This window comes from Pyxicephalus adspersus, chromosome 8, assembly GCF_032062135.1.
Source record: "Pyxicephalus adspersus chromosome 8, UCB_Pads_2.0, whole genome shotgun sequence".
NCBI classification, from domain to species: domain Eukaryota; kingdom Metazoa; phylum Chordata; class Amphibia; order Anura; family Pyxicephalidae; genus Pyxicephalus; species Pyxicephalus adspersus.
In genome coordinates, this window is record NC_092865.1 from 52587028 (window position 1) to 52603554 (window position 16527).

The following is a 16527-nucleotide window of genomic DNA, read 5'->3' on the forward strand; positions in this document are numbered from 1 at the left end:
CTGTGTAATAAAAAGGACTGGAAATGAATGAAGGGAGCAGGCCAGGGACATGCAGGCTGGGAAGTAAAGGATAATGCCAGACAACCTCCAGCCAGGAAATGGGGTGGGCTCTATCTGACTTGCTGCAACTCAAAATGCACATTGTACGAAGCTCACAGTGTGCAGGGAAATTAGAGTAAACAATTTCAATCCATAAAAGGAGCCTGTGTAAGTTTTGGGCATCTCTGGGTAGAAACCAAAAAAGCCAGGCAGCAGGGGTGTAACCTTCATCCCCACGACCCCAGCAGGAAAAGTGTGGACCTACAGGTTTTTCTCCTCCTGTGGTTACACTGCATATGCCCACCCTCTTTCTTACCGTTGTCATAGGGTGGGACATGGTGTCAAGTACATTGAGGGTATAAGGGACACACATATGGGTTCACATAGTTTTGAGCGGTATTTATTCAGTACTTTTAGGAGCAAACTTGCATGGGATAAGATGTGAATTGGAATTTCTAGAGGGAGTAAGGGGCACATAGTGGGTGGAGTGTGATGGGTACAAGAGACAGTACCTGTGTTTTTTATTTTATTTTTATTTTTGGAGACCCAAAGAATTCTAGCAACACCCCTGGAGCAGCTTGCCATTTCGATGCACAAATTGCCTACACCTACCTATTTCGGTTTATCTGAGGCCTCTTGGTTATAAGACTTTGGCTGTATGTATTAGGTCTTAGCTGGTTGACCTACTGAGATCTTCCTAAAGTTCATCATGTGAAGCTTGAGGGTTCTTTCCTTCTTCCAATTCTGGATAATGCACTGAGCTGTAGTGATGTCAGTACCACTCTGCATTAAACTGTTGTTTAGAAGCACCTCGATGACACCTCCTTAGGAGGTGGTCCATGACATCCTGCATTTACAGTGTCTCATTGGTCCTCTGGGTTGAGTGACAATAGAAGTCATTCAGCCTGAAAGACTGAGGTCATCTTGTGGTGGGCAAGAAGTATTGCAGGGGAGTAAAAATCAAAGTATAGCCTATGTTTAGGATCCAGAAAACTCCAAAGGTATTGAATTTGCAAATTAACACAAAACCGTGCACCCACCCACTGCTGTTATCAAGAAATGCTGTGCCAGGTCTGCTTTAGAATAGATAAACACATTCTGAACAGGGTTGTTCAGGTTAAAAAATGAAATTAGAAGGAATGCAGTATCTTTAGGCAAGGCTGTGGGCGAGATTTTTTTGAATCTTCTTTATAATTAAGACCTAGTGAAGCAGGTCGTACATTGAAGTGTTTAGGCATAACAGCAGCCAATCAGATCCTAAATTTTGTTTCCCTGTACCATAATAAAGTGAGAATTGGGTTTATTCTACACAACCAGTTCATCTATAAATTATGCTTGCAGCATTTTAATAATATACTCTTCTAGGTGAATGGGAATGGATAAGTGATCAGGCATCTGTCAAACCTCCATCCCAAGATGCCATCAACTATTACACTCAGTTTGGGCGCGATGGCCACTTCAGTGACTCCAAGATAGGACAGCGCTTTAAAAAGATCTTTACCCGCCACATGGATCTGCTGCAGTGGCGGGGAGATGCAGACGACTTGTTTACACAGAAAGGAGAGGATGGGAAGCTCTATCACTGGATTCTGCCATCATTCTTCCACCTGCTAAGCATCCTCCATCAACAAGGAAGACAATTCTCTATTATACTGCGGACGTTTGGCAGTGACCTCCCACGTGTGCTGAAATCTGTGCATGCCACTTTAGCTGGAAAACATCCACATTTCCCTCAGCTGCAGGATTTACCGGTAAATACATATAGGGGCCCATTGATAAATATCTAATAACGGACACTTCTTTATTTACAACTTTTTAGAAACTGATCACCCAATGTATAACCAAAGAGGTCAGATGGAAAGCTGGAAATCACTGCTTTCATTGCTGTACTGTAATCACCTAAAGTGTTGCTTTCCAGCATTGCAATGTTTAAATGGAGTAGTGGGTCACCAAATTTGGAGGTTGCATGCGTATCCTATTTATTTTAATTGTGGCTGCCCAGGTTACTTTTGTGATGGTTGTGGCAGAAGTGGGAATCAAGGTATCTGAAACAAACCCTACTGATTGCCACTATTTTCTATGGAGATCAGCATTATCACAGTGGCAAACCTCATAGGCCCTTATAATATGGCAATCAGGTCTGAATGAGGGGGTAGAAGAAAACCTGCTGCTAAAAGTAAGATTGCCCATTTATTCAATGACTGGTGACCATTCATAAAAGTGATGATCATGTCAACTGTTCACTGCTTTCATAAATGTGGTGATTGCAATAGTAATAACCACAACATTTTGGGAAGGGGCTGAGATATCATAAAATTGAAATGCATTTGCTGATGTTTATCACTTTTCATTGTCTGATCTCTTTTCCAGCTCAGTGTGGAGCTCACTCCAGGAAAAATCCGATGCAATAAAAGGGAGACAGTGCTGACGTGGAGCACTGATCGGGTGTCCACTAAAGGCAAAGAGAGAAATGTTTATGACTACTTCACTGCCATGACTGGGATAGGAGGCTTCCAGGACCACTTTGACTGGTAAGGAACAGGGAAGTGGCTATAAATGTGATTCAAGCAGTGGTGAGAAAAGCTTCATGCAGATGGCTCTGGCAAATCAGATAGGAAAGTCTGTGATCGATCTGTCCTATCTAACTCATATGCCCCCCTGCCCCCCACATTTGCAAAATGGTCAGTGCCTTTGGGTTTCCCATGGACACCAAATCAACAAACAATATAGTAAGAATAAAATGGCCTATATAAAGATCTGCAAGCTTGTTCTGGCACAGCAACTTTGAAAGCATTGAAGTCAGACGATGAGAAGATCGTCAGATTAGCCAGCAATGGGCAGGTCCCCTTTAACATCCCATTCTCTTTTTGTTTTTTATAGGTGGGCAAGAAACAGCTTTACAAGCCTGGGAGGGAAGCCATTTTGGATTGATCCGAATGATTCCGATAATCTGCATATCATCATAGATGACAATATCCGTCTAAATGAAGATGATGCTGATACAATTGTCAATTGTAGGGTGAGTACCACTGCACTGTCAGACATGCTCTTCTCAAAGGGACCTCCATCTGAAGTTTCAGGTTTACTTGGCTGAATGCACTACAGGTGTGATATTTTATAACATCTGCAGTTACTTAATAATTTCTCTCCATCTGGCTCAGGTGCTTCTGGACAAAGGTAAAGGTAAAGGAAAGGAGTACAGGCGGGCCCCCACGTCAGAGCTGTATGACATCTGCTTGGTGCAAACAGATCTCCTCCGAGCCATCGCAGAGAAGGACTACTTTCTAGACTGTGTCCAAACCTGCGAGGAGAATTATGAAAATTATCTCCAGAACTTCCAGCTGGAGTAGTCAAAGCCATGGCTGGTTCATTCTCCATTTATGTGATGGACTGATACATTATTTATTTAGGTACTGTTATTTGACTTACTCTGCTCAGGGAACAAACTCTGAATACGGGTCAGTAAAGATATTTCTGGATTTTGCAGCTTGAGAATTAAAGATAAACTCCAAATAGTTCTATTAGAATATATTTATTGTGGTTGTGCATTCCTGTCTTGTTACATACAGCTAGAAAAACTACCTAAATCTCTCTTACAAGTAAGAGGGGGGGGGGGCTGCAGAATCAGGTTCTGCTATATGCACATGTGTACATAGGAGAAGAGAACAGAGTGAACAGCACCTCCTCCCCTCCTCAATTGTCTGTCTGGCTCTCTTTCTAACTCTCTCTAACTCTCCTCTCTCTCCCCTCTTTCTCTTTTTCTCTCTCTCTCCTCTCTCTCTCCTCTCTCTCTCACTCACTTTCTCCCCTCACTTTCTTACTTCTCTTTCATTCCTTGTTCTCTCTTCAGTGTGTTGTTGTAGTTTTGGTAACTAAAATACATTTTGCATCGTACAAATACAAACGTATGTGGGCCCCCTTCCCTATCAGAAATAGAATAAAACACACATAAAAAACCTGTAGGAAAGAAAAGATTCAATAAACTTTTACCGTTCCTCGTTTTTCTAGCAAGATTCTGGTAAATAAATACAAAGTAGCGTACATGTTGCTACTGGTTGCACCTGTGGCATCTTCATGCAAGATTTGGGCTTTTCAACAAGAATGACATTGTCCCCTGCAGTAAGAAAGCCAATTCACTAGCAGCAGTTATAAGGGTTGCTGAGTAATAGAGGTGTGGGGGGTACCAAGGTTGGAGATAACATAGTGTATCATTTTTATAATATATCCTTAAAAAAGTACCATACAAAGTTATAGTTTTGTTTTCTTTTTTTAAACCCATCGTGATATTCTGCATGTTAACACGCTTTGATTCTAGTTGGTGGCTGCAGATATAGCATTTTGATTCCTTTAAAAACATTCAAGTCGAACAACTTTTACTTGGCATACATTTTGGTTTTCGCTGTAGTCACTTGATGTCACACCTCCCAACTGGATCGGGAAGGGGGACACTTTTTATTTTAAAGTATGTTGGTGATAAAGCGTCCGGCCACACCCCCAGATTGTGAATGATTAAAACAAATAAAAACGAATTGGCTAAATTACACCTGCATTTTGTAATGAAAAATTTGTAAAATAAAATTATAATATTAAAAATTAATGATTTAAAGGCTGGGTGAACGTTTAGTGCAAAATATTGGTTAAATATAGTCGATTATAATAATTACATTTGATAAACGTGTATATATTCGTCCAGAAAAAGGGACGATTAAGGAGGACCGGGACTTGGATATGAAAGAGGAGCAGCGCATTTAAATCAGGGTCAGTTGGGTGGTATGAAGAGAAACAGTTCCTACAAATAAGGGATAGATGAAAGGTATCAAGAGGTAGAGTCCCTCCAAATCAGGGGCAGTTGTGAGGCATGAAGAGGAACAGACCCATTGAATCAGGGGCATTTGGGAGGTATGAAGAGGGGCAGTCCTTCCAAATCGGGAGCAGTTGTGAGGCATGAAGAGGAACAGACCCATTGAATCAGGGGCATTTGGGAGGTATGAAGGGGAATAGCCCCTCCAAATTGGTCAGATGGGAGGTATGAAGAGGGGCAGTCCCTTCAAATCAGGGGGCAGATGAAAGGTATGAAGAGACTTGGGTTTTATTTTAAAGGATCCCTAACACATTGATAAGAAGGGGAAAAAAAACAGGGAAGGGGAAATTTAAACATTGAAACTTTAGCTTTTAACCTCTTGAGCGATTTATTTCTGTTTGGATTTATATGTCTAAAAGCAGTACATTGTTTTTCATGAAAATTTATTTTACAGTATAATATAATAGTATGAGTATAATAAAGTTTGAAACACAAAATAATAAATTAAATGAATTAAAAAAAAAATGAATTCAATAATAAACTTTGAAATGATTTTGTGTTGCAAACTTTACTATACTCATACTATTATATTATACTGTAAAATAAATTTTAATGAAAGACAATGTACTGCTTTTAGACATATAAATCTACTGTACTGCATTCAATACAGTTATTTTGTATTGAATGCAATACAATATAATTTGAAATTCCCGCCCCTAGCTGCAGCTGTACGCAGGTCACAGGGAAATCCCAGGGGACAGAACGACGAACAGAATGCAGCCAGAGGATGGCAGGACACTGGAGGATGCCGATGGGACCAGGTAAGTGTAAATTTTTTACTTTTTTAGCTACCCCGAGTGCGGCTCATGGTTACCGATTTCAGCTTGTTTTTTTTACCCCGAGCAAAGGATTGATTGATAGAAAGATTGTCCATGTCTAAATTTTTGTACATGAGTTCGAAATTCTAAAATAATAATTAATTGAAGAATTGAATTTGGATTTTCCTCCCAATTGTCTGTCCTTCTATTCTCATTCCTCTATGGGAACCAAGCTGTCTGATTGTTGCAGTTTCCCTGCCTCACCACAGTGCTGTCATTATTGTTTATCAGAGCACAGTGGAGAAAAGGGTTTATGGGTGCTGACGCTGAGCTTATGAAAACTGTTATGACTGAAAGGTCAGCAGAATCAATAAAAATGAAGATAAACATGAAGATCGACGGAGAGAGACGATGGGTAAGGAGCGTTGTGATGAGCACTTGGCTGCCTTCAGTGATTTACTGCTAGAGTAGGTGCAGACCAGTGGTTTTCTACCACCCCTGGGTGTCTACAGTAAAACACCAGGCACCCAGTAGTGGTAGCAAGTGGTACCTGCTTTTTTTATATATATTTTTTTTTATTAGGAGTTTGCAACCCTCTTTATTTTGTGAATTGAATCTGCTTGTGCAAAAGTACTTGCAAATGCCTAAAACACATATTTCCTCTTTTAAGCTTTTGCAAGCAGCACCAACTGAAGTGTGAGGAGATGGCAAGGGTAGCAAACCAACTTTGTAGTCTGCATGTAGCGGTCTCCCTCCAAAAAAGCGGTAAGACTGGAGCCTTCTGCCTGTCAAAGAGAATATAACGCACAGATCCTATACCGCATAGATCCTATACCGCACAGATCCAATATCGCACAGATCCAAGTCAAATGTTAAGCATTCAAAACTGCTTGCAAAAGCCTCTGGGCTGAAAATGCCCTTAGTGGTGTCAGGATATTAGGGCCCTATAAGCTGGAGTGGGTGCAAAGCAGCATGGTAGAAAACTTCAGTGCGCTATCCAGACACTTCCATTACCCTGTCTGATAACAATTAAATAATATCAACATTAAAAAAGTTCCATCTTCTGCCACCAATCCGCATCAGACCTGCCCCAAAAAGCTGAATTTGTATAAAGTATTGAAGATACAAATTTATATTTTGCAAAACTTTGGTGGTAGCTATCCAACAAACTTATGGGTGTGTCACAGCTGGCTTCTTCACTGCAGTTCTACCCGCTGGCTGCAACATCACTGCACCTTTGCAGTAGTATCAGCTGGTGGTGAGAACTTCACCAAGTGATGATGAAGGCACGAGGCTGCTAGGCTGCATATACATATATTTAATACACACATTTATTTATTTATTTTTAGCAGGGGGGATGCTTTAAAATCTAATAGAGTAACAACAGGTTTTAGTAGGTTTATCTTATTACATGATTATTCTAAAGATTACTAGTAAAAAAAAATCTTTTGGCTAAGTTCAGGGGGATAGTGAGGTTGCGGTGTGGTTCCTGCTTCTTCATGCCTGTTGACCCTGTCATTGGTCGGAAAGCTACATGTGACATCTCAGCTGTGGGCACCCATAGAGGAATGAATGGGGGCAGTAGTGAGCCAATGAATAGCATCAGCTGCCAAATGTTCAAACACTGGTTCATTAAGAAACAGCTTAGCGATTGGCAAGGTGGCAGCTGCCTGGAGCGGCTGTTCCCTCTGTCTGAACTAGTGAGTTGATTTCCAGACAGAAACAAATAAGCAACTGCAATATATATATATATATATATATATATATATATATATATATATATATATATATATATATATATATATATATATATATATATATATATATTTTATTTTTTTTCCCCAGCTGGACCTAGTGAGTTTTTTCTGATGTTGCCATTCTCACTGAACCATCTGCTTTGCTCATGGAGAACATGTCTTAATTTTTTTATCTCCCATGAATGTCACCTTTCATTGACCATACATTCATATAACAGGCTCCCCAGTAAAGGTTACATCCACCCTTGGAATGTGAGTGCCGTTCCCTCTGGTCATCCCTACTGTAATCACAGATTTGTCTCTGTCTATGTTAGTAATGTATTCCATCTTCTTCTATTGGATTTCTGTTGTAGGAGGTGACTGGGGTCACAAGTCTCTGATTTCCTCTAGCATTGCAGCAATTTAGTTGTATATTATACTGAGTGCAGGGTTAAATTGGATGTAGCCAGGGCTTAAGAGGTGCCATCGTGGAAGAAGTATATCTGACATGCTATTGTCATTTTAAAAAGGTGTTTTAATGGATTATCAATCTGCAGCTTAGGTTGATGCGGATTCCCTCCTCCTTTCTATATGCACTCCGCTGATGATTGCAAGGCATTTCTCTGGTGGGTTTATGATAGCCATGCCTGTGCTGTGTGTGTTATACTTGTGCTTTCCTTTGAGGAGGCATGTGATTTGGTGACAACGAGCAAGTACAATTGTAAGCCAAGAGCAGAGCGTTGTCACCCTATACTAGGATGTATCTGAGCACTGATCTCCATGGCAGGATCACCCGGTAATATAGTGAAAGCTGCAACATATATATGCTTATTTATACTGACTAGGATGCTATGTAATGGGTACAATACATAATAAACATGCTCTGTTGTGTCTTTACATTATGCTTTTTCCAATCTCATGGGGATTGGAGCCATAAAACGCACGCATTGTGCGGAATCTGACAGATGTTGTTTATGAGCAATCAATAGCACTACAGTAAAAGCAGCAAGTCGCAGCCTGTAATTCATGATGTCTCTGGGTGAGGTGACAACACGTGATTAGCAAGGTGGCTTCTGTAGTTTGCACAGCCCACCAATAGCTGGAATCCGAGATGGCATTTTCTGATGCTGTGTTTGGAGCCACCTTAATTCTGTATAATGAACTCCATCAGCGATATTACATCACTGTGCGACAGAAGATGGGGTCTTGGCTCCAGGGAGGGAGGTGTTTTGTAGTCTATTGAGAATGATAGAAACAATGTATGCAGAGGGCATGGAATGCCATTAGTTTGATGGATTTCTCCTTCTGCAAATGCTGGTTGCCTGGCTGTCATGCTGATCCAATGGCCCTGATTTATTAAAGCTCACCAAGGCTGGAGAGAATACACTTTCATCAGTGAAGCTGGGTGATCCAGCAAACCTGGAATAGATTTGGTCCAGGATTTAAAATATTTGCTAACAAATAGCTAATGACTTTTAGGAAATTCATTCCAGGTTTGCTGGATTACCCAGCTTCACTGATAGAAAGTGTATTCTCTCCAGCCTTGGAGAACCTTAATAAGTCAGGGCCAATGGCTTTAATATTTTCTATGCTATTAAATCTGGCACAAATATGCTTAAGATTTTTCTTTTATATATCACAATGGAAATCCACCAATGGGGACACAGGGAGCTGTAAAAAAATGAATCTGAGACCCTAAACCCTAATTCCGCACTATTCAAAATTAAGTTTAGAGAATGCGGGAACTTAACAAATGCCATTATTCAATCACAGGATCTATCGACCACAGATTTGCTGCCAACTCTCTGATACAATGTATAGGAGTTCTCATAGCAGTCACCATCAATGCAAATAATGTGCCACCTCTCAGGCCCTCCATTGCCATTTATGCCTTCTTAATGGAACTTGCAAGATTTCATTTTGTCTATTCGGTGACTAGTTTGCAAATCCTTAAGCCAAGATGAAAATGTAGCTAAAGAAAAATATTCGTAAATGATGTGATAAAAAAACAAAAAAAAAATAAATCAAAGCCTGCAATGTGCACAGGGGTCCCTGTTCTGGGTGCTCAGTTAGATTGGAGCGTAATGATAGGATACAGACCACTAGAGGGAGCCCCAGTGCTAAATGTCTGGTAGGGGAAGAAGAAGAGTCACAGCTTTGTTATATTGCCAGGCTGCCAATCTGATTGGTGAGTTTCTTGTTTTTTTATATTTATTATATATTTTCTTTTTTTTTAATGTCTTTTGTGCTGTAAAATGTGAGTTTTATGGTGGCTTTACTGTTGATTCACAAAAACCTGATCTGCCAATTTTAAGTGCAACTTTTATGACCAACTTCTCATCCTGGTAATCTTCTGTTGCTTGTTTTTGCAGCAACATTCTATCTACATGCAATGGCTGCATGGAATGTGCCAGGGTGGATTTCCTGATGGTGACAAGAGTGGACCACCCCTACATGATATGGGAAATCTACCCAATGGATGCCCCTATGACGGGGTAACAACGCAGGATCACAATTTGGAAATGGGCATTGTCATCCTATAGGTATTGCAGCAAAGACCTTCATTGCTGGATCACCAGATATTATTTTATTTTTGAGCTGCAGATTTAAAAAGATTGAAAATGACCGAAGTGTGCTCATTGCCCTTGGGATAGCAGTGCCGTTCCTCCTCCAGGAGTAAAAGCAACAACATGTCCAAAAGCAACTTGTTGCTTCCTGGCCACTGCAATCCACTGCAACTGTATCCAAAAGCCAGTACAATATGGTCCCCAACCCCTCCCATTCAATGGAATAGGGGCAGTTGGGAGTACAGTTGAGCCTGCAGTGGAACATTGGGGTCAACCCCAAGTCTGAAAAGTCCCTAAATTACCTCAGGGGCTGTACAAGTGGTAGATTTGTACCCAAACATTCCCCATGGTAGGAGAAAATCTAGCGTCTGTACAAAGCATAATACCTCTATATTTCCAGCTGATTTTGTGTTACCGTTTCTTTCTATAGAATCTATTGTGTGTCACAGCTCCCCTATTGGCAGGAATAGGAGGCACAGAATTCCCTCTTCTACCCCACCCTTACCCTTTGGTCCTACAGAACAAAAATTTGATGTATCAGGCCATTTAATACAAAAAATATTAAATTCTCGAGGTTATTATTTAACTTCCATTCAGGTGACTTTGCCTAGGCTGGAATAATGATATCAGTTTGCTGCAGGCACGAGTCAGGATAATTAATTAATGTCCATTGTTTTCTGTGGGTTACGTATTCTATTGGGTTTATAAACAAGTAGAATTCGATCAATATTCCCAAACAAGGAGCCTAAGGAGGGCATTTATCAAACATGACAAAGCTGAACAGGAACATTGAATCAGATTGGGAAAGTTTGCATAGGATTTAGCTTGTTTGATAGTGCCCCCCCCCCCTACTGCTCTAAATTGGAACTGCAACAAAATAAAACCTTCCTCTGACCACAACTTAACTGTGCGTGAGTCAGTGGTGGAACATCCAAAAGACAACCTATGGCCTGGAAGATGTCCAGGGCACCCAGGGCCATCCTTCATGCCCCTGTAGGAAACCAGAGACATCCAACAACTGGTTAAAGCTGTGCATCTGCCTGTCACTGCACACAGAAAGGTGAGAATGTTGATGATGGAACCATGACAGTAGAAACAGTGCAAATGGGGCGATTCTTATGTAACACAATCCTTATCAATGTCAGTCAAAGGAATGACAGGTCCCAGGCGGATACCTTGCAAAGGGTCCCATTCCTTCTTGTCTCTGCTATTTGTTGTAGGTGAAATCTGTCTCATGTGCAATGCTAAATATGTTGCAGTCAGTTGAGTGCTCAGAATTACTGATTATTGTATAGACCTGCTGAATGTTCGTCTATTTTCACCTCCCTGCTTGTGTTCCAATTCAAAGGGCTTTTATTTCCATCCACCCATTCCTAAGATTTACACAGCACTGTTTGACTGTACAGGAGACCTGAATTTTATTTAACAGCTTTTAACATTTACCGGTCTTGTCCCTTCTTAAGCCTGTGACTGAACAGTGAATAAGAAGCAGCAGCCTGATACGCTCATCTCACTGCTTTCTCCTCAAATCATCAGGTTGCCTGTTAACATATGAGAAATTCAGCACAACCTGGTACTGCTTCTGCGTCCCCCACTCTGGGTTCTGCTGTACAGACAATAGCAAGAGGCTGATGCTAGGTTCTAATAATTGGAAACATTGATTTGTCTCTGTTATATCTGCCTGAACTTCAGCTTTTATATTGGAGTCATTCCCAGACAGCTTTATCAGTCCTGAACCAATTCCCTGCAGAATTTTGTCCGGTTGGATGGCATCACAATATGCTAGGTGCCGGAAGTGCAGAAGTCATTCTAAAAATACTTTTTATTTATTGGCGCTTCTATAACTGCACTGCATTGCAGAGAGAACGCGCTGACTAAGCACTAATCAGGGGCCGATCCAAGACCTAACCCTCTGGTATGGCTGCACCCAAGTCATCACTTTCTATTAATGAATATCCTTGAGATGACCTGGCCCGAAATAAAATCCTCATGCCAGTAATAAACAATGACATTTTCACAATGTATTCATCTATTTCAATGTCACACCAAATGTTCCTATGTTTATGGTGTTATGATGTGTATTATATGCTGTGGCTCTAATTCTCCAATCAAAATGGAACTGGAAGGGTGAATATCTGTTGTCCACAAGCACGGATTGGTATTTGTTGTTTATTGGGGGGTATTGGGAAGGGGTGAACCCCAAGCCACTATGCACTGTTGTATGCAGTGTTGGTGTCTCCCCAGCGGCGCCTATTAGGGGCACATTACTATACGGTTCCGGGGTCTCCACCAATCAGCTGCACCATACATTTTATTAGGGGGTTGTTGGCTGGTTGTTAAATGCCCACAATGCTTGTAGCTCCTCCAAAGAAGAAGCATTGCGTGCAGCAACATACAGGCAGCTGCGATTGTGCAGCAATAGTGGCAAAGTTTTACAGCCACCCAGTGACCATCAGTGTGGGCAACAACAACTCAATTGTCAACAATTTTCTAACACTTAGATGGTGTCATTGGGCCCTTCCAATCCTGTTCTTTGTGCCCAGAAGTGGCAAACCACAGGGAAAACATTTGCACACAGTTGCATTAGGTGTGGTTGTTCCAAACCTAATGCACATGTTCCACAGCAGCCATGTGTACAAATATCCCCCAACTATTCCTATTCACTTGAATAGAAGCAATTGGGACCAAGGCTCAGATTGGTGACTGAGCCTGCAGAACTCTGTGGTTCACTCCACGTCAGAAATGGCCCTTAAGGGTATTTGAAACATGTTTGGGAGTAATTATAAAAAAAAGAATAAAGTGTTTCATAAAATAAAAATGTTGGTGTATATTTATTATGTACAATATATATGATATGTATAAGTGATTTATGTGTTACATTTATAAAAAGAATTAGCAAAGACAAAACAAGAACTGCACGATTGTCACACTCCGGAGTCGTTTCTGGGTGGAATTATTTTGGGAGAGATTGTTGATTGGTTCGTTATGATCCAGGAATTTTGTCACGTCTGGGAGACATTTGCGTGCCATTAGTCTTCATTCTCTTGGGGTTTTATCCATTTCCCATTCTGAGCTCAACTGACTCATTTATTCAGTCCAAAGACTCTTCTTTAATTTGGAAGGGCAAAGATGGGAAGACACCGTGCAACGTTCTGGTACATTTCTGTGAACATTGCTGACGTGGTTGTGTTTGGTTCTAATAGATTTTTTTTTTTTTGCAATTTTTTTTCTTTGTTGCATTGATGCTGCTAATCTCCTGCAGCCTGGTCTACATACACTCCAGCAGTGGCTTTTTTGGGCAGTTTCCTGATGGTGACAACAGTGGGCAATATCTGAGTATTGATTGAGAAAAGCCACTTTAACATTTGAGAATGTGGATGGGTGTTAAAGTGTTATGTTTGTTGTTTGCTTCTGCCATTGTGTAGCATTCCATTTGCAGACTGTTCTCTCATCTTCTATTTTTTTTTGGGTGGCTACAATGCTGTGCAAGGTTCTTTGGAGCCTTGGTGTACCCACCCTTTAATGTGCGTTCCCCTCTGGGTAACAGCAGAGGACATGGTTGGTCCTAGTGGTTGATGGCACACATGTAGTGTATTAGGTTGGAGACTGGTGGCACTCATGCTCTTTCCCTTAGCCGGTGCTAGGGGTGATGAGCTGTTAGTACAGCTGTCCCCCCAAATTTGTAAATTGGTATGGCATGATGGATTGCTGAACAATTTGAGAGCAACCACTTTGCTCGTGGCAGATGCTGTTTTCCAATGGGGAGAGCATGGTTAACTATGTTCAGCGTGGTGGCAAGGTTGCAGTGTGGTTACTGACTCCTTACATGATCGACCAAGCAGCTGGCAAGGTGCAAGCCATCAGGATCCATGCAGGAACATTTATTACCTCTGTGAGTCTAAACTTTCTCTAAATCATCTTTCTCCTTTCTTCATAAAACAGATAGAATACCAAGTCTGTATGGTGCTCAATTTTTCCTACCATCACCTGAAACAATCATCAATGATCTTTTGTGCCAAAATAATTGGGAGCCTATAAAGGGCTTTAGTCTCTCCTGACCTCCCCTCCAGCTAAACCACTGGGCCAGGGCAAATTACATAGTCAAGTCAAATAAAAGATTAACTTTAGGTATGACAGGTTCTCTTTAACTTTCCCCAAATTTTACACTATTTCAAGAACATTTCTGCCAAGCTTGGAAACTGGGATCATCTGCTTGGGCTCTTTTGCTGCAAACTTTACCATGAACGTTAATAAAGTCAATAGGTGGGGGTGGTGGTGGTGGGGTTCCCAAAAATCAATTCAACCTATTTTTAAGTCTAATAAGCTGTCATACAAAGACATGGAAAGCTGGGCACTGCCATGGCAGATATGAACTGAAATGAACTGAATAAAAACAGCTTCTCTTCACCCTTATCCAAAGCAACTTGGCTATACATTCACATCCGGGAACAGGTACAGCATGGTCAGCCCTTAGCCAAAACCTAAATTTTTGTAGACTTGCCCTTTAAACACCTCATTGGAAATATAAAAGAGGTTCCCATGGTTTATATTTAAACTGAATTGGAAGAGGAAACAAAAGGAGTTAAACTTGTTAGAGTTTAAAATTCTTTCTTTCCTTTTTCTGTGTGTGATTTTACTAGTAGAGGCTGGAGAGAGAGGGAGAGAGAGAGAGAGAGAGAGAGAGAGAGGAGGGGGAGGAGGAGGAACTGAGCGACTTAGATAAAACGTGGAAAGCAGCAAAGGCTGAACATCATCATGCAGGAGTCTCTTATTCCCTTCAACCTTTATGGAATCAGTTGGTTGGCCCTGCATTGCCCCCTTTATGCTCAGCACCATCACCCCTTGGCTGTGACCCACCACCTCTAGAGGGCTATGTCCTATTCCAGGAGAAGTTGTTCCCCTACTGCAAGTGACCAGCAAAGTCCTAGATATTTCCCAAGGTAATATTTTCAGATTATTATCTATGGAGAGGAACTGATGGCAATATTATCATCAGAGCTTGTGGTTCCCCTGGCATCGGTGCCAGGCCATCGAGAGGGGCATACAGATAAAAGGAGATCGATTATATAATTCTAAGACAAGAACGTGGAGCGTAAGCTATCAAACCTGGGAAGCTTGAATCCCCTGCTGGAGTTACACTCCGTACTGTAAGTGGAAAGATGGGATGTACAATTGTAGCTCATTGCACTGGCTATTAATTTCTTATTAATAGGCAACTACAAGCCCCAGAATGTACTGGCAAGCTCGACTCCTTGGGCTGTGCTTGGTTCTAGGATTTGTAGTTCCACCTTGGATATTTTTTAGGTTATTCGGAGGGGTGAAGAGTTCAGAAGGGTTTTTGGTTATTTTTGACCACTTTGAGATGGTAATACCTATCAGATTTACATTTCTAAGGGGGATTTGAAGGCACCGGGCACCTCTGGATGGTATTTAATTAGTCCTTGTCTCTAGGGTATCATGTATCCTTGAAGAAATAACCTTGAATAGTCTGAGATTAGGATGTATTAGGTAATCAATACACCTAAAATGGAAAGCGTTTTTTGTAAATGGTCCATCAATATAATTTCCAGATATATAGATGTGTTTGAAAAGCTCTATACTTATATATGTTCATGTGTGTGTGTTTATATGTGTATGCACAAACAAGAGTCATGAAACCACCATTTACCTACATGCTATGGCAGGTGTCATTATAGTCCAGTTTTATTACTAACCTACTGAGCACAGCCCCCAAACAAATTGGGGTGCTCTATTGGGCAAAGCTTGACCAGCTCCTAAACTCTAGAGTGCAATCCAAGCCCTCTCCAACGTGATTGGTGGTCTCGCTCATCAAAAACCCAAGCTGGGGAGGTTGGAGGAGGTGGATCAGAGCTTTTACCCGGAGGAATTGATGGAGATTTGCATTTTAGAACACCCCATGGTTTCCAGAAAGCTTATCAAGCCAGCCGACCTAATGTTCAGCCAACTGGTGGTGCATCCTATGTATTGTCGGTGCTTCTGTGACCTTGACTGCAAGTTCATGTAGATTTGTTGACTTCTTAGCATCTTTTATCTCTTGCAGGATGCTGTTTAAACAGTTGTAAAGCAGCTTATAAAGAGATTATAATGGGAAGTGTTAAAGACAACATTGTGCATGCCGTGTTATTTCTTCCGGATAATATCATAAATTTGGTCAATGTTCAGAAAGGCTTTTAAAAAAAAAGAAGAATGAACGTCCCAAAAACATCCAACATGTTTTATTAGCATTTATGCTAAGCACCTACAGAGTTCTTCTTTCATATTACTTCCTAATGCCAGGTAGCAGTTGTCCTTGCCACAGAGATCACTTCTATTTACCTCCTATGTCAGCAAAGCTGGTAATATGGTTTCTGAGCAACAAATGAATGACGAGCTGACGCTTTTTCAATGTTTCTACAGAGATTTCATTGACTTCAATTACAACCCTAGCCCCCATATATATACTGAAAAAAAACACAGTCAACTTTTTTTCAAATAAACAGTCAGACTTTAAAGTTTTCTGAACTTATTCATTAGCTCCTATGCTAAATTTGGACAAGGGTGCCAAA

At 41.0% G+C, this 16527-nt stretch overlaps 2 protein-coding genes across 3 annotated transcripts in view; both read left to right on the forward strand.

The window, feature by feature from the left end:
* Positions 1–1404: 1404 nt before the first annotated feature.
* On the forward strand, positions 1405–4580 carry LOC140337102 (uncharacterized; the record flags this gene model as incomplete). Its single annotated transcript, XM_072420645.1, is given in 4 exon segments — positions 1405–1790; positions 2410–2570; positions 2920–3058; positions 3201–4580. Coding segments are annotated over 4 exon segments (875 nt in total), but the record flags the coding sequence as incomplete, so codon positions are not given.
* A 10118-nt stretch (positions 4581–14698) lies between these two features.
* KLHDC8B (kelch domain containing 8B) overlaps positions 14699–16527 on the forward strand; it is a 77400-nt gene continuing 75571 nt past the window's right edge. The window contains exon 1 of one of the 2 annotated variants that reach the window (XM_072420647.1): positions 14699–15108. The gene's annotated coding sequence lies outside the window, so the exon portion shown is untranslated. The remainder of the gene's footprint in view (positions 15109–16527) is intronic. The other variant, XM_072420646.1, reaches the window with a different exon arrangement.